The 23,709-nt window shown below is 43.7% G+C and overlaps 2 protein-coding genes across 3 annotated transcripts; one reads left to right on the top strand and one right to left on the bottom strand.

The window, feature by feature from the left end:
* Nucleotides 1-2,335: 2,335 nt before the first annotated feature.
* On the bottom strand, nt 2,336-19,304 carry selenoi (selenoprotein I). The gene is made up of 10 exons (XM_083642702.1): nt 19,166-19,304; nt 15,610-15,678; nt 14,600-14,708; nt 14,024-14,098; nt 10,461-10,723; nt 9,826-9,937; nt 9,604-9,652; nt 7,853-8,033; nt 6,693-6,872; nt 2,336-6,140 (listed from the first exon to the last, which is right to left on the bottom strand). Exons 1-10 carry the CDS (start codon nt 19,220-19,222, stop codon nt 6,033-6,035), a joined length of 1,203 nt encoding a protein of 400 aa, XP_083498828.1. The 5' UTR covers nt 19,223-19,304; the 3' UTR covers nt 2,336-6,032.
* Nucleotides 19,305-20,184: 880 nt separating this feature from the next.
* ost4 (oligosaccharyltransferase complex subunit 4 (non-catalytic)) lies at nt 20,185-22,735 on the top strand. 2 transcript variants are annotated; one of them, XM_083642704.1, is made up of 3 exons: nt 20,185-20,293; nt 20,890-21,025; nt 22,601-22,735. In XM_083642704.1, exon 2 carries the CDS (start codon nt 20,891-20,893, stop codon nt 21,002-21,004), a length of 114 nt encoding a protein of 37 aa, XP_083498830.1. In that variant the 5' UTR covers nt 20,185-20,293; nt 20,890; the 3' UTR covers nt 21,005-21,025; nt 22,601-22,735. The 2 variants fall into 2 exon arrangements, with proteins under 2 accessions (XP_083498830.1, XP_083498829.1); XM_083642703.1 differs by having other exon boundaries at nt 20,264-20,293; nt 20,890-21,039.
* Nucleotides 22,736-23,709: the final 974 nt, after the last annotated feature.

The raw sequence follows: 23,709 nt of genomic DNA, 5'->3' as shown, positions 1-23,709 counted from the left end.
CCTCTATCATCCTCTGAGCACTGGTTGGAAGCATTGCTTGATGAGAGTCATATTTCTGATTCTGGGTGAAACTGAATAGGATTCTAACAAGATAAGTGACGGTCCTGATTTGCTGCCAGTTGTTTTGACAGGCAGTAGGCCTACTCAGCGTGCACACGTGTGCACACACACAAACACACACACACACACACACACACACACACACACACACACACACGCACACACACACACACACGATAGACATGGGCATCCACGTGCTCCATAGATATAGCCTATACAAGCAGCTAGCCTATTTGACATCTTCACATTTTGATTTTCGAGATGTAAAGTGGACTCCATTTAAAAGTATCCGCCCCCTCAGAGGCAATCTTGCACATCACTAAGTGCTGCTGTGAGCAAAAACAACAAACACACATTCACATTTTCTGCCAGACAAACTGGCGGCCGAGGAGACAATCAATTACTAATGAGGTGGCTATGTAACAGAGAGCGGAGCTGCTTGAGTCAGAGGGAAGGCACAGGTGTTAAGTTTAGCACCGTTATATAACGCTTGTTCATACTCTGGACAAAACCATAACAATGGATCATGTTGATGACCATACCCCCACCCACGCACGCACACACACACACACACACACACACACACACACACACACACACACACACACACACACACACACACACACACACACACACACACACACACACACACACACACACACACACACACACACACACACACACACACACACACACACCAGTCCTCCCATTTGAATCTTTAGTGACCTGCTGGCTCTCGACTGCAAAGAAACCAAAAAACAGACAGTAGAAAATCATGTAGCCTATAGGCCTTAAAATCCATTGATCTACAGCGCCATCTGCTGAAGGCTTGATGCAGTGCAGTTCAATGTTAATAAAGTGATTCCTTATTCATCCATTAGGCATTTTTTTGCTTGCTACCATGGAACTGGTAGTGATTACATGCCTTGCTCAAGGACACTTCAGCAGGGTAGATGCTTAATAACATGGATATTTGCACTTGACTCTTCTTGAGCACTTGGTCGAAGGACAGTTTCTGTATCCACTAGGCTAGACTAGACCAGTGGTCAAGGACCCCTAAACTGACACAAATTAGACCGCAAACCGCCCATTTGATAAGATTTTGTCCCAGGGTCTCCCATCTAAGATTTTAGCTTTTGTGACGACCCTCCCACTCTCCTGGCCCCGTCTTGCAGGAGCCTGGTGTTGGGGTCATTAGGCTGATTGGGTGCACCTGGGCCCGGTGTACTAATTGGGCTTAAGAAGACCTTGCAATTATTTTGTGATTGATGAACATACACATAGCCGCCGGGCGTAAAACAGGAAACACATCTAGACTGTGTCTAGATTTCTCAGTTTGGGCTTTGGCATCAGATTTGAAAGCGTAAAGAGTGAGGCAGGTGGGATTTGAACCAGTGACCAACTACACACCAAACATTTATCTGACTAAGCTAGAGCCAGGAAATGTCCAGTATGCGATCATCAGCATATTTCTATCAGTGTTCAAATTACTGATGATAAAGAAGCATCACTGCTGGCATCTTACAGTCACCCGTTTATAAAGTGAACATTTCTGAAGCCAGAGCCTGGTGCAGGGATTGAATCAACAACCTTGTGCACCACATCCATATTATGTGGGTGAGCTACAGCCCACTTCCTCCATCATATACTGTAGCTGGGCATTATTATGGACCAAAAAAAAATCATATCTGTATTTTTAGGCTGAACGGTGATACATGATATATATGCCTGTATTTTCTACAAGTGGGGTAAATGTTCAGTTGTAAGTCAAAGTCACATGGACAAAATCAAATATCACAATATTTGTGACCAAACAAATATCAAACCTTGATAACATTATCGATATTATTAATATAATATATTTTCTGCCTTTCTATATTAATATTGTAGGGGTGACTATTGGTGCTTTTTGATAAATGATCACCATTATATCAATGTGGATATAATGACTAAGTGGGTAAAGGCAAATAATAGAACAACTAGAACAGTCTGGTAAGTTCAGAAAATGACATCGCTTTACTGTAATGCAGCCTTTAAAACCAGGAAAAGACAACACTTATGCCTAAAATGTGGATAGTCACCTATAATAACAATGATTATGAAAGGAGTGGACCATAACACAAGCCACTCTCTGCTGGTCCCTGGTGGACTTTACAGGAACTGTATGCATTAGTCGACCCTCATCAGTTGACTTGAGCAAGAGCTGGTTCAAACCTCTGGCTGCCACACAGAAAAGTGGTTAAAGAAAAATGTACTTTTATTTGTTTCTGGACAGTCCTTGCTTTCACTGGTTAAATACAACATCATAATTAGTCATATGGAAGCCCTGGAGTCTGTCCCAGGCCAGCGTTATACAACACAGTCACAGATTGAACGGCTTGCTTGATCCAGGGTGATTCAGACTGTTTTTCTATGGTGTGGTGGGTGAAGTCGACTGTCGAGGACCAGACTATAAAAAATGTCCATGAAATCAACTGTGAAGGAATGCTTTTTTTTTTTAACAAAATATTAAATCTGCTAATTTGGTGAGAGAATTTAACTGGTTTCATAAAGTGCCTGATTTCCGTAGTTTCTTTTAACTTGCTTCAAGGAAATTCATGAATCAACTAACATTTTCTCACCCAATTAGCTTTTTTTTTGGTTTCTTAATAAAATATGAAATCCCTCGTTACAGTGAACATTTTCTGTAGTCTCCTCTCCCACTCATCCCAGAGAAAAGACCTGGGCAACATCCCAATCAGCCAGTAAAGCAGGGGAGATGAGAATTTCCCTCCATGCCATAACAACATATTAAGAGCATTTCAAGTATATGATTAAAATGTCTAAGAGCTGCTCCTTAGACATTTTCTTTAACGAAAAACATCGCTTTGCAGGGTACCAGGCCGACAAGAACGATGGCTGCCGATTGGCATCCCCCCCCCCCTGGTCTACCAGTTCACCAGTCCCATCTGAGCCCCATGTTCGAGTCGAGAGGTCAGCCCACCTGATTACAATCCCACTCAGAATTCATGTTAAAACAAAAAATAAAATGAAGAAATAATATACAGTATGTATTTACACAGCTGTCCACACATACAGAGAATACACACACATACACTACGAGACATGCATACATGGATCTGCACATAAACCCATACAGTGCATACACCCTGCCGCCAAAACGGCTTGCCTGAGCGAAACCGTTTGGGGGGCAAAATCTCATTCACAGTTCCACAGTTGTCGTCACGTCGCTACAAACTATTCCTATAGTCTTCAAAGTCCCAGGTGTGTGGGGCCTCATTGATTAAAAAAAAAAAAAGTCTCAAATCAGATTCAATACTTACAGTGTGCTTATGTGGAAACTGACTTACAAAGTACTAATATAGAAAATGTGTAGCCTGTTCCAGCTCCATGCCAGGTAAGAGATTTGGTGTACAGGCTTCAGCTGCACTGCAGAGGTATTGCAACTTTTGAGGGAGGAGTGTGCAGCGTGCAAACCAAACCGGGCCTCTATACTCTGTTATGCATCATGGCAGTAAAGTTGGATCTTGCATCCCCCCTAGTGGTGATAGCTGTGTCAACATCTGTATCTCAATGAGGGAGTACCGCAATCAAATGGGTGGTCCCACTCTGTAAAATTGATGTATTCAAGTTTCAGTTCATTTCTAAAAACGCATAAGCACAATTTAAGAGAATCAAGCTGTACAAAAGTACATTTTTGTGAATGAGGCCCCCCGTGTATCTCACATTTCTAATGCATCCTGTATTCATAACCTATCACATCACTTTTCCTGCTGGCAATCTGAAAGAGACTGGTTAAAGATTATAACCGTTACACACAGGGGGATTACACACAGCCGGGTAACATTCAAAAACATGAGAAAACTCCCAACTTATTGTTCACAGACAGTAAGACATTCCCAAGAACCAAAATTCAGGTTAATTTTAAGACTAATTCAAAACATTTTTTTTTACCCCATGGTTGAGTCTGAGTAGAGTCTATTGGAGCTCGGGGTGTAGACTGGGGTGTAAAAGTATTGTTGAAGAATAAAGTTAGTAACAATTCATGACTAGAAAATTAATAGAAATTTGCGACTTTAGTCAGGTTTGGGCTCCTCACTAAATGCTCAATCCTTTGGGCTAAATTCAGGATTGGGCAGATGATAAGCTCAAATATTGAGGCCTGCCCGAGTCAAGCACTAGAATGTAGTTGGAACATTCAGCCATTTTCTCTTTTTTTTCTGTCCTCTGTCTCCAGCCAACAGATAGTGGAGAGCTGAAGCAGAGGGAGAGTCCTCGCACGTCAAACAGGCTCTTCCCTTCCCCGCAGCAGGGCCCAGAGGGCCTTGCGAGGGCCAGAGATGACACAAAATTACTGACTTTCTCCAAACTATGACCCAGAGTCACCAGACTGACAAATTTTCTACGTTGGCAATAAGGAACATCAAAATGAACCACATCTTTTTGCAGAGAAGCTAAGTGACAGACAAATCTAACGCCTGGCTTGCTTGCCTCATTTGACTCATCAGCAGCCGTATGGCCGCCATCGCCGTGGAAACAGTGTTGAACAATCACAAAAACGGAAGAGAACAGTGTTTAACGTACTGACAAAAAAAAGCTACTAAAGCAGAGTTGTTGTTGTTTTTTTTAAAGAAAAGCACAGGTATTCGACAGACGGTATAAAAGGTGTGACAGTAACATTGTGTGAGCAGTAGAGGGCGACGCCAGGCGGGGGATTGTGGCGTTTGCAGTGTCCTGTGCGAGACGGCTTGTTCCCTCAGAATGAGTCCGCTCCATTAAGGGCTTTTGGACGCACTCTTCATTCAAGCGCTGTGCAACTAAACCACACACACGCACACACTCGCCCCGGCAACACAAACACAAACACAAATATATGTATTAAAAAAGAAGAAGAAGAAAACCCCCCCAAAATTAAAGAGTGAATCAGCATGTTGACACGACACCTCGGAGGGTAGGGAGAGCCTGGAGGTCAGTGCTCAGACAGGAGGTCAGTAGAGTTCAAAAGGTCAAAGGTGTACCCCTGGTCAATTCTGCCCCTGATTAGTCAATATATCTACCGCTGTGTTAACTCGTGACAACTCTCACCACAGAGCCGTGTGTAATTCATAAATGGGAAGTTATTATTACAATGTTTTACCGGAGTAATCGTCTTCATTTCGTTTTGGTTTTAAAAATAAAACTACCCCAAAAAATCCTTAAATGACAACGCATATATACTGTATATATAGTTAAATACTAATTAGATATATCCCGGCGTTTTCCACCAGCAAATCATCCGATCATAAAAAGGTGATTAGGGAGAGTGAACCTTCAAACCGTGGACACAGGTGTGCCTGTGTGAGCCGGGTCAAAGGTCAGGATTTAGAGGTTTGATCAGGTTTGAGCAGCGCTACAAGAGGCCCCTTCTCTTTCACTGAATCCAACTGAAATGGCGTTTCCCCAAGGCAATCATATACTGTACATTCATAATACTACGTGAGTGCAACTGTGTGAATGTGTTTGTTTTCACGTGTGTGTAATGTGGCTATGCTTGTGCCACTAAATATAGAATATCTGCATGAAAGCAGAATTTTATGTACACGTATGTACGTACGTATGTATGTATGTATGCATGTGGGTGTGGGTGGCTGGTCTGGGTTCCTGTCCTCACGACTGAAGCACATTTCCGTAGGAAACAAACGCACCTCATTGGCTCAACCAAATTAGCCAATCACCAATGACGGAAGCCAGAGCCCCTGGTCCCGCCCCCATGGTCAAGACCAGAGTTTGGTTGGTTAGGAATGTCCTTAGTTTTTGGGCGGTCACAGGGTGTATATGTGTGTGTGTGTGTGTGTGTGTGTGTGTGTGTTGGGTACAGTGGAAAACGGGGCCACAGCCCACTCCACTTGAAGTGTCCGTGTGGATGGAGGGGGAGGGGATGCGGTTTCCGTGGTGATGAGAGTGACGTGTCGGTTAGTCTCGGAGGGAGGGGCCTAAACCTCCGCTCCTTTCAAGCCGATTCGCTCCTCGTCCTGTCAGTCAATGTTGGGCTTCTTCAGGGAAAAAGCGTATATCTTGAAGTGGTCGCTGAGCTGATGCACCTAGCAAGGCCAGTGAAGGAGAGGGAGAATGTTATTTTCCACCTCACTCAAATGCGTTTGTACAGTTTGTGTAATTTACATCAGAGGTTCTGGAAATATTTACAGCAGGATCTAAATGACCTGAAACCCAGTCTCATTAACATGTGATAACTAACCCACCAGAAGAAGGCCTGCGATCCATTTGAGAAAGCCACTGTAATATATTAAATTAAATCATCTACATAATAATGAAGATAAAAACAACTTTCACCACCATAGTAAACTATCTCTGCTATCGTTTGAACAAGTCATATCCCCGTTTTTTTTTTGTTTTTTTTTATAAACTTTATTTAAGTTTTTTTAGGGTGCTTTTTTAAGTAAATAATAATAATAATAACAATAATAATAATAACAATAATAATAAATACACCGTTGTCAACCTGAATATAAAAGGGATCGCTCAATGCCTAAACAGATGACTTTTTAGAGATGTACTTTTATCTAAGAGAGCCACTGTGTGTGTGTGTGTGTGTGTGTGTGTGTGTGCGCGTGTGTGTGCGTGTGCGCTCTTACCACTGATACACCGTAGTGTATGTGTGCCAGTACGACAACAGTCGTCCACAGGTACAGCAGCAGAGTCTCGTTGGCAACTATCCCGGTCACAGCTAACAACACTACTGTTGCCATGGGCAACAATAGCCAGCTCAGCTGCTGGCAACGTGTGTTACTCATCTGACACACGATCAGCTTACACTGCAAGATCAACAAATACATCATCAACTAAAAACACAACACAACACACTTACACATAGTATGCAGGAGCGTGTGGATTGTGTGCGCTATGCTGTCTACAGCAGTGGAGGACCTAGTCTCGCTTGCCAGACTACATGTATCTCCACACAGGAGGTAGTCAGCGCAGGAGAGAGTCTGGCTCAACTCACTCTCGTTCTGGCATAGTGGGAAGGAGAAAAAGCTCCTTTATCTTCACAACCATCCACCGAAAGTACCAAGCAGGCCTGCTTTATTGCACAATCCAAACTTTTGTCAAAACTTTCCATTTTCAGCATGTAGGTTGCGAGCTTGCTAGCTAGCGACAGCGGTAACACAGAGGGAGCCTTCCGCTCCGACTGAAATGGTTGGCACCAATGGGCAGAGCTTGTGTTGTTGGTTGAGCGACAACAGTGAAACATGATCAAAATATGGTAGTCATTTTCCTACATCAGCCATTCCCAACCTGTGGGCCGCAAAGGTATTGCAAGTGGCGTTTTACCTTTTTCACAGTGGCCATTTTGTGTCTAAAAGGCATAAAAAATTAATGAGGGTTTCCAGCTTCCAATCCGTTTAGGTGTTCTAGTGCTGGGGCCGTCATTAATGTTTTTGAGAAAAGCAGGAAGTGACAGCCCCTCACTTTTAGTTTCTGATTCCTCCGTTTATCGTTCAAATAAACTGCTCTGAGAAGGCATTATTTGGCCTACTGTTTACAGTCAGATGTGGGCCACAAACATTTTGGAGATTTCCAAGTGTGCCATGAGTTGGAAAAGGTTGTGAACCGCTGTCCTACATCTTCTAATAGTTCTAATAGTGTGAAGATCTTGTAAATTTGCTGGGGACATCCTGGAATCCATTCAAGGAGGGTGGTCCCCGGACCCTACGTTGAGAACCACGGGTCTAAAGCCCAGAAGAGAGAGCAAGCCATCATGAGAGTATGTGTGTCCTGTGTGTGTGTGACTCACGGTGACGTTGGCGAAGGCTGTCCCCACCATGAGGTAGAAGATCCTGGGCTGCTGCTGGATGATGTCGGATGGAGAGAAGAGCACCCAGACGGTGGAGAGGAGGAAGAGGAGGACGGGCGAGAGGAAGGGCAGGAAGGCTTCGTACAGACTGCTGTGCTTCAGAGTGTTACTGCGGTGTCCCCTGCAGAGCAGAGGGGGTGAGGACACAGTAGGGTTTGGATTTGGACTTTTAACTATTCCGATTCTTCCGAATCTCGCCAAAAGAGGTCACATGCGTATTTCACAGGATTGTTTTAAACCATTAGTCATATTCATAATATTGTTTGCCATTTATTCTGAACTTTTATAAACAAACAGTTTATAATTTTTTGTATACAATTTTAAATTAACACTAAAGGTCCTTACACACCAAGCACGTTTTTTTTCGTGCGATTAATTCGCACGTCAATAATATTTTCCGAACCTATATCAGTCAATGCAACCATGCATACCAACGGCGAAGTTTCGCCCAGCGTTATTGCGGTGTTTATTTTTTCGAACCACGGTCGATTTTTTAGAAATTCGCTTCCGACGTGTACACATCTGTGGCTGTGATTGACAGGTGGGTCAAAACTCACATCGCAATTTCGTGCCGTATATTCGCATCGCTCTTGATGTGTAAGGACCTTTAATATAGCAGTCCGTGTGCGGCACTTAATATGAATGGGTGGGGACTCGGATTTCAAGTACGGTATGTTCTGCACACAGCATTTGTTAAAGGAGAATTTCGGTTTTTTCGAACCTGGAGCCATCTCCTGCCATTAATTATGATTTGTCCACTCACCAGGCGATCCCCGCGGCGTATCTGGGCGTCCTAGCGTTGTTTTGATATCAATAGCGTCCAAGTCAGTCGTAAAGTGGAGTTGATTTGGGGCCAAGTGTGAGCCTGTATTTCCTGCATCTAAATAGCTATTTTTCTTCCCTTTTTCGCCAAATATCGCCGTAATCTGATCCGTCAACATCCAGCCGAGTGTTATTTCACCCCAGGCTGTTTCCTGGAGTGCACAGGGATCAAATTACCTCAAACGTGATCTAGGTCACCAAGTCTCGTGAAGTCCCGCGATACTTTCCTGTCGACTGGCCAAATACAGGCAGGACGCTTTGCGGTCGTGGTTTTAGCGTAACCTATGTGGGGTTTGGCGTAACCTATGTGGGGTTTGGCATAACCCACATAGGTTACGCTAAAACCACGACCGCAAAGCGTCCTGCCTGTATTTGGCCAGTCGACAGGAAAGTATCGCGGGACTTCACGAGACTTGGTGACCTAGATCACGTTTGAGGTAATTTGATCCCTGTGCACTCCAGGAAACAGCCTGGGGTGAAATAACACTCGGCTGGATGTTGACGGATCAGATTACGGCGATATGTGGCGAAAACGGGAAGAAAAATAGCTATTTAGATGCAGGAAATACAGGCTACCACTTGGCCCCAAATCAACTCCATTTTACGACTGACTTGGACGATATTGATCTCAAAACAACGCTAGGACGCCCAGAAACGCTGCAGACATCGCTAGGTGAGTGGCCAAATCATAATTAATGCCAGGAAATGGCTCCAGGTTCAAAAAAACCGAAATTCTCCTTTAAGGAATCAATTAGGCAGAATGGATTCTCTTTTTGGAACCGATTCTTGATGCAACCCTACTTCACAGCACTGTGGGAAATAACAAAAGCTTCTGACCAAAGGCACGCAACTCAAACTTGTCCACTTACTTTAGAACATTGTAGAGGCTCATGGGTAAGGTCACAGTGAAGGAACAGGCTGGAAATCAGCAGACACAAGCTATTAGCAGAGCACAGCTGCATTGCTCAAGTGAATAGATATATATATATATATACAGTATATACTAAGCATATACGGTAAGTTTAAACAAAAGTGACCAATGAGAGGTCACCGTGACTGACAGCGGGACAGAGTGACCAATCACAGCTCACCCAGGATCATAACGGTGAAAAGGTCTCTGTAGAGGAAGTCGTGCCACACGATTGGCTGGTACCACGTTTCCACGCCGACCACGGCAGTGATAATGTAAACAATGGAGATAGTCTGGAAAGAGATATTAGAAGACTGACGTTTACTGGCAGAGTTCTCTTGGATAGAAATCATCTGGGGCTTTGTATTACAGGTTATTTCACATCCCACGTGTGTGTGTGTGTGTGTGTGTGTGTGTGTGTGTGTGTGTGTGTGTGAGAAAGAGAAATGAGGATGACTTAAATTACCATTTAAAGGTGCTATGTGTATCATTGTCAAATTAAGTGTGATACCTTGGCATTATGGTAATTACCATAAACAATTACTCAAAAATAAAGACTATATTTCCCATAAGCCCTGGTGCCTCCTGTCTCACATGTCTCAGATGTACTTCATAATCAGATTCCCCACTATCAGAGGGGTTTGTTCTATATGATAACATGGAAACAAGACAGTCAAAATAGCCTAATATTTATCAGCAAATCTAACTCAACACGCTGAACGAAAAGAGTCTGAAAACGCGACAGCCCCTTTGTGTATGTGTATGTGTGTGAGAGTGAGTGTGTGTGTGTACTGTATGTACAGTGTGTGAACTTACCACTTGGCTGATATCGTACCCCCAGGGCAGGAACAGGATCCCAGTGTTGTATTTCTCCCAGTGGGACAGGATGAAGGAGAACAGCACCACCCACAGGATGTAGTAGAGCGTGCGCACGCCCACGCCGCTCTCCCCACGCCCAAATATGGAGTAGACGGTGACCACGAAGAACACGCAGGCCCAGCTGTCCAAGCCGTGGTCAAACAGCTCCCCCAGTGGCGTGGAGGAACTGGTACGGCGTGCCTGCTTACCATCTACACCGTCTGCACAAAAAGAATGGAAAACAAACACAGAGACAGAGGTTATTAAATACTTGAATATGTGAGGACATATGCAGGAACACACAGACATGTATACTTGTCATTCTGATGATTTTTTTCTCCCCTCACTGGAGAGGGAGGGCCACATTGTGACGCACATCCCAGCCCAATCGGGCAGGTGCAGAGCTAGAGAAAGACAAACTGTAAAGTGGAATAAAACAGCTCGCACACTGCAAAGGCTCCAGTTAACTTCTTTTAATGCACCGGTGGTAACGTTTCGAGCAGAGTGACTGCTTCTTCTTCAGTCTGAAGAAGAGCGGCGGTAACGTTTCGTGCAGGCTGACTGCTTCTTCTTCAGTCTGAAGAAAAGAGGCGGTAACGTTTCGAGCAGAGTGACTGCTTCTTCTTCAGCCTGAAGAAGATGAGTGGTAACGTTTCGTGCAGGCTGACTGCTTCTTCTTCAGTCTGAAGAAGAAGCAGGGTGACTGCTTCTTCTTCAGTCTGAAGAAGAAGCAGTCACATCCTGTGGGCGGTGCGTTTCGAAACGTTACCGCCGGTGCATTACTGGAGGCCTTGCAGTGTCGTGTGTGAGCAGTTGTATTCCACATTGTGACTTTGCCCATTGAAATATGAGTCCACTGACAACAGATGCAACACAGTGGAATGTGAAAGGAAGAAGAAGAAAAAAAGTGCCGTTACCAAGTTAAATCCATTTGAATTTAGCGAGCGCGTACCCAGACCAACAGAACTACATGCTTTACCAAGTTAAATACATTTGAATTTAGCGAGCCCGTACCCAGACCAACAGAACTACACGCTTTACCAAGTTAAATACATTTGAATTTAGCGAGCCCGTACCCAGACCAACACAACTACACGCTTCTTGAAAACAGATGCATTCCTACTTCCCACTATTAAATTGGCTTTCACAGCAACTCATCTGGGCTGTGCTCATCTTATCCATTCCACACATATGGAAATGTTTTGTGAACGAGGAGGAACCCAGTCTCAATGGAAATTGCTACAACATTTATTTGTTTCAATGCCCAACGCTTATAAACTTTTTATATTGATTTGATTCTCCTTTGATGCAAGGCTGTAGTTCAAGGTTAAACAGAGTTTATTCACAATATATAATCCCCCCCCCCTCCTCTGGCTGTACTGATGTCTTTGTGATTGATGTGTTGTGCAAAACACACAAACACACACACACACAGGCAACTGAGAGAAGGGATTTCACAATCTGGATATAAAGAAAGATCAAATCAAATGAGGCAGAGATTACGTGGACACAACAGCCTCCACTTTATGCACATTTACTGACACACATGCATAGAGAAGCTTATTTAACTCTAGACCTCCCAACTGACCAACCTACCACACAGGCATAATAAATGACATACAATGGAATGAATTAATAAATAAATACATAAATAATGATTGTGTATTATGTGCAATTAGCTGTGTGTGTCTGCTGATGTTCAATAGACCCTTTTAATGGGGGCCATTTTGTGTCGAAAAGGCAGAATAAACACAGGTGCGAGCAAAACACTAATGAGGGTTTCCACATTCCAGTCATGGAAGTTGGAAACCCTCATTGAGTGTTTCGCTTGCACTTGTGTTTACCCTGCCTTTCCCACACAAAATATCCCCCGTGAGAAGGGTCTATTAAATCAGCTACAGGGAACTTTCACTTGGGTTAGGGTTAGTGTTTATAGTAGCGGCGCCTGTGGACAAAAACGGTAGTGTTTGCCTGGACCAAAAACTGCATTTGGTCAACACCGCGGCGTGGCTGCTCCCGCTGTCTCCACCGGGCTGTCCGACCCGCCTCAAACCGTGCAGCCCGCTGTTTTATTTACTGCATAAGGTCGACGTCACGGCTTCAATCACCGGCCAGAACAGAAATGTCTACCAGTTACACACGGACGTAACATGTGGAGGACGGCTGCTATTCAGGTTTCAAACACCTTTATTCATCCCACAAGGCACAATTGAATTTAGAGCAGCTTGTATACAAAAAAACAGAAAAATCATACAAACAACCCGAACCTAGAATTGAGTGCGCGCAGCGTGCGGAAATTCTGTTTGTCTTGATATGACGTGAGGTTCGGTTAGCTTTGCACCGAAACAGCCGGGAGAAATACTTTTTTACTTTTATACTTTATTACATTTCAGAGCCTGTCATTTTTAACTTTTACTTGAGTAAACAAGTTGAATCAGTATTTTTACTTTTACTAGAGTCTTTTTTTAGACAAGTATCTGTACTACACCTTAATTAAAGAACGTGTGTACTTTTCTGATTTGCTGATGTAGGTACAGTAAGTTGTGAGGCATCAGTATTACGTTTAGACCGTTTCATAACCGGATCAAAGTTCCTCATAGCTGCTTTACAGGTATTTTTAGCTGCAAACTAGACTGTACTTGATGCTTTGAAGATTGCAAATACATCTCAGCAACACCCTGCTTCACAATCACACAGTGAAGGTCCTTACACACCGGGGGCTTTTTTTCTCTCCATCGAGCGACTAATTTGCACGTCAATTGTATTTTACTATTTTTAAAACCTATATCCAGTCAATGCAACCGTGCATACAGTACCAATGTCGACGTTTCGCTGAGCGATATTGCTGCTTTTATTTTTCCGGACCAAGGTCGATTTTTCAGAAATTCGCTTCCGACATCTGTTGCTGTGACCAGTCAGGTGGGTCAAAATTCGCCTCGCAATTTTGTGCGTTTTATTCGCCTCGCTTTAACCTTAATTCACACTGAGAGCTGGGAACTTCCCAGTGAAGCACACACTTCTACTGTTGGCCACTGGGTTAGGTTCCACTGGAACATTTGCCTTGCTCACTGGCACCTCGACAGTTGTTGTGGAACGTGTTTCTCATTCACTTTGCCCACCCACGTTTTCCAGCCTGCTTCTCTAACCCGGAGGCTAGCGCCACGCTGTTTCCTTTCTAATGGTGGCAGTCAGACACACCCAGACCTTCTTTGCTGTGCCTGGCATCCACAGGGTCATTATGCCCTTAAAAGAAAGCACCTTTAAGGCACGGTTTAGCTTCGAGTTGCTTCCGTATTGGTTTACTGTCCTTTTAATGATCATGTTGCCCTTTTGTTTGCTTTGTAGGAGCGTTTGTTTTTCTGGTAAATGGATTTTGTGGGTATTCATTCATGATCTTATTCCTCCTAATCCTCGCCACACCCGGACCAGAGAGGTCCATGTTATTACTGGGATCAGTCCCAGCTCCACCTCGCCCTCTATGGGTCAATGTTTTGGTCAATGTTTTTATTCTCGGGACTCACCAAGCGTGTAGGCCAAGAAGTTGAAGATCCCTGCAGCAACCCACACCCAACTCGGCACGTGTACATATATCTCACCTGAAACGCAAACAATGCACACATTCAGAAAAAACGACATAGAAAGCCATGTTGGTGGGAGTGTTTGCCCCACCTCACGGTGTATTGTTGAGCAGCCTACATTGTCAATGAACTCTGTGTGTGTGTGTGTGTGTGTGTGTGTGTGTGTGTGTGTGTGTGTGTGTGTGTGTGTGTGTGTGTGTGTGTGTGTGTGTGTGGGGGCCATAAACCTTGAGCCTTCTGTTATGCTGTCATGTTTCAGTGAGCGATGGACTTTGTCTTTTCATGAACACACTCATAAACACACACAATCATCTCCCTCTTTCAGGCAGGCGGCCCCAATTTAAAAGGGTGATCATTTGTCGCCACGCCAACGCCTGCCCCTTGTTATCTCGATATGTAATAAGGAAAATAAAAGGGACAACTGGTTGTCAAAACTCCGCCCGCTGCTGTACAAGCCAAACACTGGCAGAGAAACACAGACGTGACGTGCAGCGGACGTGGACGTGGACGTGGACCCACCAGAGGCGTAGAAGTCAAAGTCGAAGAAGGCCAACATGAGGAAGTTCAACACGAGGAACATGAAGCCTGTGAATGTAATGAGGTTTGGAGCCAACCACGTCGGGAGGAACTGGGAAGAGAGGGAGAGGCGGAGAGAGGCAAAAACACAGTGAATAAATAGTTAATAAACATGTTGGTTAGTTTGTAAATCAATCACAATAATCACCAATAATAACATAATAATAACACATTAATTAAATGATTAGACTAGAGTAATTATGGCTCTGCAATTAAAGCCGCTCTTTGGTGACATGACTGTCAGAGGAAAAGAAATGCTGGGAAAAACAAGATAAGGCACATGGATGTGAATTTCTCTAAAAGATTTCATGATGACATCATCAAGCACACGTCTAGATGAAAAACAAAGAGTTGATACAGAAGCTACTGTAGATAGATGCATCAGTGCCTAAACATACTGTTCACAAAGGACTGGCTGACCCACTTATGACGGTATTTTGTAGAATCAGCACATATTATCAGGCGCAACTGCGTAAGAGAAATAAAAAACAAAAAAAACACTATCTCCATTAGTCCAGAACAGACTATTACAATAATCAGAGTGGCTCACAATCAGACTCCTACTTTCTTACATCAGTGTACTTAAGATGACCACAGATAAGAGAGAGAGAGAGAGAGAGAGAGAGATGGTACTTGAGTAGAGTGTGAAAGAGATCCTATACAGTAAACCTAGTCAACCGATGGGCTGAGAGAGAGAGAGAGAGAGAGAGAGAGAGAGAGAGAGAGAGAGAGAAATGGATTGCTGTGTTAGCGATCAACAGACTGTACAGAGACAAAGAGAGAGGTGGCGGTGAGTGAGTCTGTCTTGTTATAGTATCTCAGCAGTCGGTTGGAAACCTCATTAATGATGTAGCTCTCACTAGCATACGTCAAAGAGGCGCGTGCGCACACACACACACGCACACACGCACGCACACACGCACACACACACACACACAACAGGTCTTCCTCACCTTCACCACAGAGTTCCAGAACGGGTGCATGACGTAGACAGACAGGGGGTTCGAATCCACTGCGCTGTACTGCAAAGAGACAAAATGTCATCAGTTTAGGGTGAGATCACACCTACAGTTTTTTTTTTTGGTCTGAACCATAGTGAAAAAAATGCATTTGTTTTTTTTGTTATGTTTAGGCTTATTACAACTGTGAACCAGGGCCTATGTCACATGGTCTGCACTCTGCTGTAATTTACCTTCTGATGTTCATACCAGTTAAGAGTATGAACACAATCGAGACCTCGCTTTGCCCTCTGTTCATTTTGTTATGCTATAGACGGTTTTAACTTGACAAAAATAACAACCATCACAACCCACCTGGATATCCCGTTTACTTCCTGTATACATAGCTGAGCGCAGGCTGATATTCGGCTCATATTAAATGTTAACGTTAGGCCGTGTCTCCGACAGACACATTAACAAGTTAGCCTATTTCGGTCTTTATGTATTGTAGTAGTTAGTAGTTGTTGTTGTTATTGTTGTTGATAGTTGCCATAACAACCACCCCTGTCAGAAAGACGTGCACACGCTGGGTCTAGTAGGAAGCGTTGTTGTCTGGTCCGCGGAGCTAGCCTGAGAGGCTAATAAAAGCAACATGTTACAGAGTAAGCTGACTATCAGTACGTTATTGCACGCATAGGCCTATCTTTACATTTAAAAAAATAAAAAATAGAAATAGAAGTAGGCTATGTCAGTGTTTTCCCCTGAACAGCTTAGAAAGTGGACACATCGCACTGTGAAGCTGATATAATTCAGGTTTCGGTAATAATGCAACATTTAAGGATGCCAACTGCCATAAAACACAGAAGAAGAAGCTGAGAAAAAGGAAATGCTGTGGGGTTGCAGCTGGTGAAAACCGTCTATAGGCTTTCTTGCTGGCTATCAGATGTCAACATGTTTTGGGTCGTTTCCTGTAGTTGGTTTGGATTATGATGTCACTCCTAACAAACCGCACCGCAAGTTTGCTTGGAGGAGGGCCGAGGCATGCGGTCAATGAGTGCCACCTGAGTTCGAATGACATCATTGTTACTTGCCTCAATGAACTGGACGACAAGAGTAAACACTCCAGTTCAAATAAACTGCTCCAGAAATGCTTTGTATAAACGCATCTTTAAATATAGCCTAGCTCATATAATAGAACAGCAACCAACCAACAGAATCCATTCTTACACATACAGATCTGCACAATTACTTGTTGTGTATGATCGCTTATTATCATGGTTTTAAATTTCACAATTACTAAATCATAAGACTACTGACACAGTGGCAACAATAACATTTAATTCATCCACTGTACATGAATAGATGTCAAGATGTTGTATAATGCCAAAAGTGCAGTACAATCACTTTGTTCCTGAAATCATCAAGACTAATCAATGTGATCAATCATCATGATCATGACAGCAGAAAACATCAAGAATCAGGATTATCACTTTAACTCTAATCGCACAGGCCCACATTGCACAAAAGCACAAATGACACACTCCACAACACACACACACACACACACACACACACACACACACACACACACACACACACACACACACACACACACACACACACACACACACACACACACTGCAGTCTTGGTGAGGAGGAGAAAGGCAGGAAGAAGAAGAAGGGATGATGACAGAATGAAAAAGAGAGCAAGAGAATCTATAGAACAATGTTTCAAGGCCTACGTACGCTCTCATGAGTTTTACAACTGTGTGCGCGCGTGTGTGTGTGTGTGTGTGTGTGTGGTGACCGGAGACTGCACTTGTGAGCCATCTCACATACAGTCTACAATCCGTCCATTCACGGTCGTCCCTCCCCCCCTCCTCCCTTCTCTCTCTCTCTCTCTAGCCGCTGATGCTCAAGGCACAGTGGCAAGCACATGGAGTTCTCCACTTTAAAAGCAATTATTGCAAGAAGGCTTCTCATGATAAAAAACCTCCTCGAGGGAGCCGTTTCACACGGTAATCAAAGAAGGACATGTTAGAGAGGAAGTCTGAATGGCCTGTGTGCTTGTGTCTTCTTTTCACACAGAGCGCTTTAGAAATGTGATCAGGAAAAACATAAAAAATAATAACACAACAATAATAAAAAGCCAGAGATAATGGGGGGGGGGGCGGGGGTGCAGGAAACCAAGCACATTCACTAGACATGAATGGGGAGTTGTGTGTGCAAAAATAAAAAGCTTCTCAGCTACAGTCAACAATTTTATTTATCACAGACCTTGTGCCCTGGTTTACTGACACAGAATCATTTTCCAGTTATTGGTTCAAGAGACCTAATGAATAGCTCGACTATTGTTTCAATCTGCATGGCATAATATACAACACTATCATAAGCACAGCAAAAGTGTCAGTGTCAGTATGCCCGGAGCAGTTAATCCAATATCTTATCATATATCAGAATGCAAAGAGATACACTGCATGTGTTGATTATCTCCCATTCTCAGGAATGCTTTATGTGAAATATTAGTTATATCCTGTCCTCTAGATTGGCAACAAATTTGATTTGCCTTGTGAGGTCTTTGAAATAGTCTGATCTATTTTCTGCAATCTTCCATGGCCGGAGACAAGCCAGCACTCTCTGTATCTGTGGTGGTGGTGACACACTGATACACATCTTGGACTGGACAACACCAACGGGTGTGTGGGTGTTAACAACTTAGGGCGAGTTTATGATTATTTTCTGCTTTGGAGCTTTTAACACCACAAATACAAGCTCGCTGGCTTGTATAAAGACTAACCGTAACGTTATGTAAGTTCACAAAGTCAATCTCCCATTTATTGCCGGGTGTGTGGCTTACAACTGGTTTCCCTACACCTAGCTAGCTACTTTGCTTCCTTGCTCTTCTGAGGATGTGATGTTAGCTAACGTTAACGAGAGATGGCTAACTCCATAATAACGGGACAGAGTGATCTGTCAAAATGTGTGACCAGAAAGAAAGAGTCGCTAGCTAACCATTAGCTTCTTTGCACCAGTGTCAAGTAAGACATCGTAAGAAACACGACGTCCGGTGACGGCCCCACTTTTCAGAATAAACCCCTTAACTCCCGACTGTCCTTCAACCAATGTCAGTTTACGCCCTCCACTATCCTTGAGCAAGTCACTGACCCCATAAGTTACCTCGAGCCCAATTAAGCTAACTTAGCATCAATTAGGTATTATATTTCTACAACGTTTGTATTGGTATCCATATTAGCCTGTGTAAAACGCCATTATGTAAAAGAAACAAAGAACCAACCACAAAACAGAACAAGCAGAATACTAGTAACGGGAACCGAATTATTGTTAACACGAAAAAACAACAAAGTTCTACAGGTTTTATTTTGAAGGCTAATTGGACGAGTGTCCGGTATTAATGTGGTTGTCTCTGACTAGCTTGACGCGGCTCTCGGTACCCTGCGGACCCATGGATGTGTGTGCGGATCGTGACAGCTAGCCGCCGCTGCACTCACACGCTGTCGGCTCAACAACAGCTAGCCAGGAGGCGAGCTAGGAGGCGAGCTATCAATCATACCTTGTATTTGTCGAAGCCCGCCAGCTGCTCCTGAGTGACATATTCGTAAAGAGCCATGGTTGGTGTAGTCTGGCTCTACGGTGAGATAACTGGATGTCTGACCCCTGTGTAATGTGAAATCCCACGGGTAGCTGGAGAGTCGAAGAACCATCTAGCTTTTTAGCCGCTGTCGTTCACGCCGGGTGGGTGAGGTGATGTCGAAACATTTGGGCCACTCCTACGAGATGCAAATACCCTGCTGCCCGAGGCCCGCTAGCGCCCCCTTCGTCGCGGAGGACGGCGATTGAAAGATGAAAATGCAGGGAATTTTACAGCCTTGCTAAAAAAAAATATGACTTGTGTTTTTTCTGAGGCAGTGTTATTTTAGATAATGTCGAGTAGAAATTCCACGTGTGACAGTAGCCTAGTGCAGTACCAGTCTAATTCTTCTACTGGCTTTCCGGGCAGACATCTGCTGCCTCTCACAAGTCCATGCTCACGACACAGAATATTAAATTCCAGACCCGGGGGTCCGCCGCCTCCGGCCGCCTCGCTCTCCTAGTCGACCTCCGTGTGCCCAGACCTCTCGAACCTCCTGTCAGCACGCCGACCTCCCTCGCTGCTCGATGGCTCGAACTTCTCATCTGGTGGATCCTCAAGACAGTTCAGCCTCGTCCTGTAATAGCTACAAGTCCTAAACTCCCACCACTTATGGCATCACGTATGATGTCATACAACTCTACATCATTGATGACATCATCACTGATGACCTCATCAGTGATATAGTAGCGTGAGCTGTGATTGGCCTACATGAAATATCGCTGTAGCCCCCCGCAGCAGATTCATTCCAGACCCCTGGTGTTTCCCCAAATTTCACGCAAACACACACAGCTCTCCTATTATATTAGTAGGTCTTTACAAAATATAGAAACGTTAATAGGATATAGCTGGTAGTATGTGTTTTCTTTAGATTATTCTTGGTATTTTGACGGGGGGGTGGTGGGGATCCCTCTGTAACTATTTCTATGGTGCCGTTCAAGTGACGTGGCCTTCGGTTCATCGGCGGAAGTGACGTCTGTCTATTGAGCACTGAGCAGCAGCTGAAGCATCGCTCTGACCAGAGGGAAAACACCTGATTTAAGGGATCATGTAAGTGTTAACGTTGGCTAAACCGCATTTTAATGGTTTTGGGTTGTAGTTGTTCAGACGTCAAACGTAGCGTTGTAATTGTTATGGTTAGGTTGTATTAGTCACGATTTTAGTCAATCTTGCCACCTAGCTAACGTTAGCTAGCATACTTTGCTAATAATTATTCACTAGTTACTTGGCAACACATGTGGGCTCAGTAAAAATCAGTAGGCTGAGAGCTTATTCATCAACTATCTAACGTTAATGGCAAGAAACGAGAGATCTCTTCCCCCGAGAGTAACGTTAACGTTACAGTAGGTACTTTGCTACTTTGAGCAGGCTGCTCCTATGGGCTTACCATTAATGGACAACGAATGATGGAAAGGTGATTGTTACACCCATGATGAATTTTCAAATAATAACTACAGCACTAACCGTTCTGTTTTTGGCTATGTAACGTTAGTAATGTTATAGTGAAACCGCATCAAGAAAAGTATGCTTTTGCCACAGATAAGAGTATGGTACTCATGTTGACTGTCAAGATAAAACTGCCCACTCTCATGGGCCTTGCATACTAGTATGTATGTGTGACTTATGTGTGAATTCATCCCTTGCAGAATGGTGACGGACGTGCAACTGGCCATATTTGCCAACATGCTTGGCGTGTCATTGTTCCTACTGGTTGTGTTATACCACTACGTTGCAGTCAACAACCCCAAGAAACAGGAATAGAGATTCCCACCATGCTGCCCGGTATGTGTGGAGAGGTGAGCGCCGGCGCACATTCTTTAGTTTTTAGAGCATTGATTTAAAACCTTTGCCTTCATATGGAGTGAAGGCTATCCAAAGTGGTTTGTCGCTTTGATATTTTTGGGGACAATTTGCCATTCTAACGTTCAGCTCAACTCTATGCCATCTTGACCATAAAGTGTCCAGGTTTTCATTTCAACCAAACCCCACAGCAGCTGATTTCGCTGACTAGTTCCACCTCTGGTTGAAGGTGTGCTGATCGGCTAAATTGGCAGGTGTATTTGTTGGAACCATTATGAAAACCTGCATCCTTTTATGTTGTGATGGCACATGGTTGATAACTGATACTCTAGTTTTTCACTCTTGGCCCCAAACTGAGTAAATGTATTCTCACCCTGAGGCTCAGCCACATCACAACTTACTAGACCCACCACAATGCACCAGCTCTCTATTTCTGTTTTTCCATCACCTGTTCCAGTCGTTGCTCCACCCCCTCTGCTGATCTAGGGAGAGTTGTAGACTAGCTGCCTCCTCCAAAACATGTGCAGTCGCCAGCCGCTTCTTTGCACCTGACAGCGAGGAGTTTCACCGGCAAGATGTAGCGTGTGGGGAGGATCACTATTCCCCCCAGTTTGCCTCTCCCCCGGACTGACCAGAGGAGGCACTATTGTAGCGACGAGGACTCAAACCCCACTGGCTTCCCACCCACAGACACGGCCAATTGTCTCTGTAGGAACCTCTGACCAAGCCAGAAGTACCGTTGCTGGTAATTGAACCCGGGTCTTCGCGGTGGTAGGCGAGAATTAGGGATGTCAAAAGTATCGATAGTATCGATAAAAGTCAATACTACAAATTTGAAACGGATACAATACTCATTTGCAACAGGTATCGATAAGTATCAATACTAAAAATTTGAAACGGATACAATACTCATTTGCAACTGTACCAATATCAGCAGTGCTTTCTCTTAATGAAAAATCAAACATACAACTGATTTCTCCCTCCCCGTCATTGGTGGGTATCTGTTGCTTCAACAAGATAAAAGTCTTCTGATAGGCTGATGACTACAGCAGGGCTAATCTGCTGTGTAAGTGCAACGTTTTTAATGAGTTTGATCAGGTCTAGAGATTATGGAGAAGCGTGCATCCGTCCATTCATCTGTCTTTGTTAATTTTTTGTGCCTCTTGATGTGTTATGTGTTGTATCGAAAATGGTATTGAGTATCGATATTTTCCTGGGTATCGGTATCGAGGTAGAAATTCTAGTATCGTGACATCCCTAGCGATAATACGCACCTTCTTTTGACTGCATGGTCTGTGGACTTACTTACATAAATATCCATAACTGATGAGTTGACACTCCATCATGACCACCAATAAAAATGTGGAAAGGTCAGGTCACACATGAATATTTATTGGTCACTTTATATCGCCGTAACAACACATACTCTGTAGCACTTTCAGCTACAAGTAGGACCGTTGTTCTCAAGGTTTCTAATGGCTGCCCAGTGTGCCCACTCTTCTGTGTTGCCCCTCCCTGTAACCTCTTTAACACTGTTTCCATTCTCCTCCTCCACAGGTGAGAGGAGGAGTGTCACCACCCTGGAGACAACATTCCCATCATCCCAGTCTCTTCCCAGTAGATGAATTTCCATGTCGCCAAGCTTGCACAAGAGTGTTTTTCTAATAAATATATAAATATGTGAGAATTCAATTTGCATCACTGCGTCATATATTATGCATGCACACTATATGCATCCTTATTGGGCTACAATGTGCAAAAAACATTAAAAAGTACAGTAACACCAGAACATTTATTTCAAGTTCAAACACAGTATTAGTCACAGTATCTCAGTAATCTGGTCAAAACTAGTCCACTTATTGTGTAATGAGATGCCCATTACATTTAGACAAACACAACAAGAAGGCTTGCAACACACTTTGCCTGACAGGAAATATTTATATTTGTATCTTAACGTTATAAAGGACTTGTCCTGTTGCTATGTTGGTGTGCCGTTGAGCACAGGCCTGTAGCCAGGGTTTGAGAATTACCAAGGTCATTTTAGTGCGGCGTGGGGGGAACATTTAGTAAATTTTAAAGTAAAATGCTTCAATCTGGTGCACTTTGAGAGCAGAATTAAGAGGCTAGATCTATAAAGAACTACAGACATCATGTTAGATTAGTATCCTCTTTACGGTGCTGTTGCTTTACAATGATACAAAAAATAAATGTCTCCCCATATAATATAATTTATATTCTGCATACAGGTCACATGGCAGAATACTGCTCAATTAAATACAATGGCCCATCTACACAAACATCACTTACAGGGGAGTTACTTACCCATTCACTTCAATAGAACTGTCCCCAAAGTCTAGCCCCAATGCAAAATGTGAACATTGTGGTGAGTTATGTCTCTTCCTTCTATATAGCACACAGAGAGGAAACAAATTGTTGCATTTCTGATCAACTGTCATATATCATATTTATGAGGGCTTTAAAACATCAATGACAGATGAATAGATCTGGGGGCCGGGGCTATTAAAAAAAAAATACCGAGGTCATGACCTCGGTGTCTCAATGGTAGCTACGGGCCTGGTTGAGCATAACGCTCTTGAGGAATGTGTGACGGGGAAAATAGACGTATACAATCTGATATAATCTACGCAAAATGTAGAATACACAAC

This window comes from Poromitra crassiceps (assembly GCF_964638095.1).
Source record: "Poromitra crassiceps genome assembly, chromosome: 9".
Taxonomy (NCBI): Eukaryota; Metazoa; Chordata; class Actinopteri; order Beryciformes; family Melamphaidae; genus Poromitra; species Poromitra crassiceps.
The sequence above is the reverse complement of the archived record's forward strand: the minus strand, read 5'-3'. Positions and strand labels throughout refer to the sequence as shown.

What these genes read in the sequence shown, in the direction of transcription:
- ost4 (XM_083642704.1), top strand. Translation starts at nt 20,891, where the DNA reads ATGGTGACGGACGTGCAACTGGCCATATTTGCCAACATGCTTGGCGTG.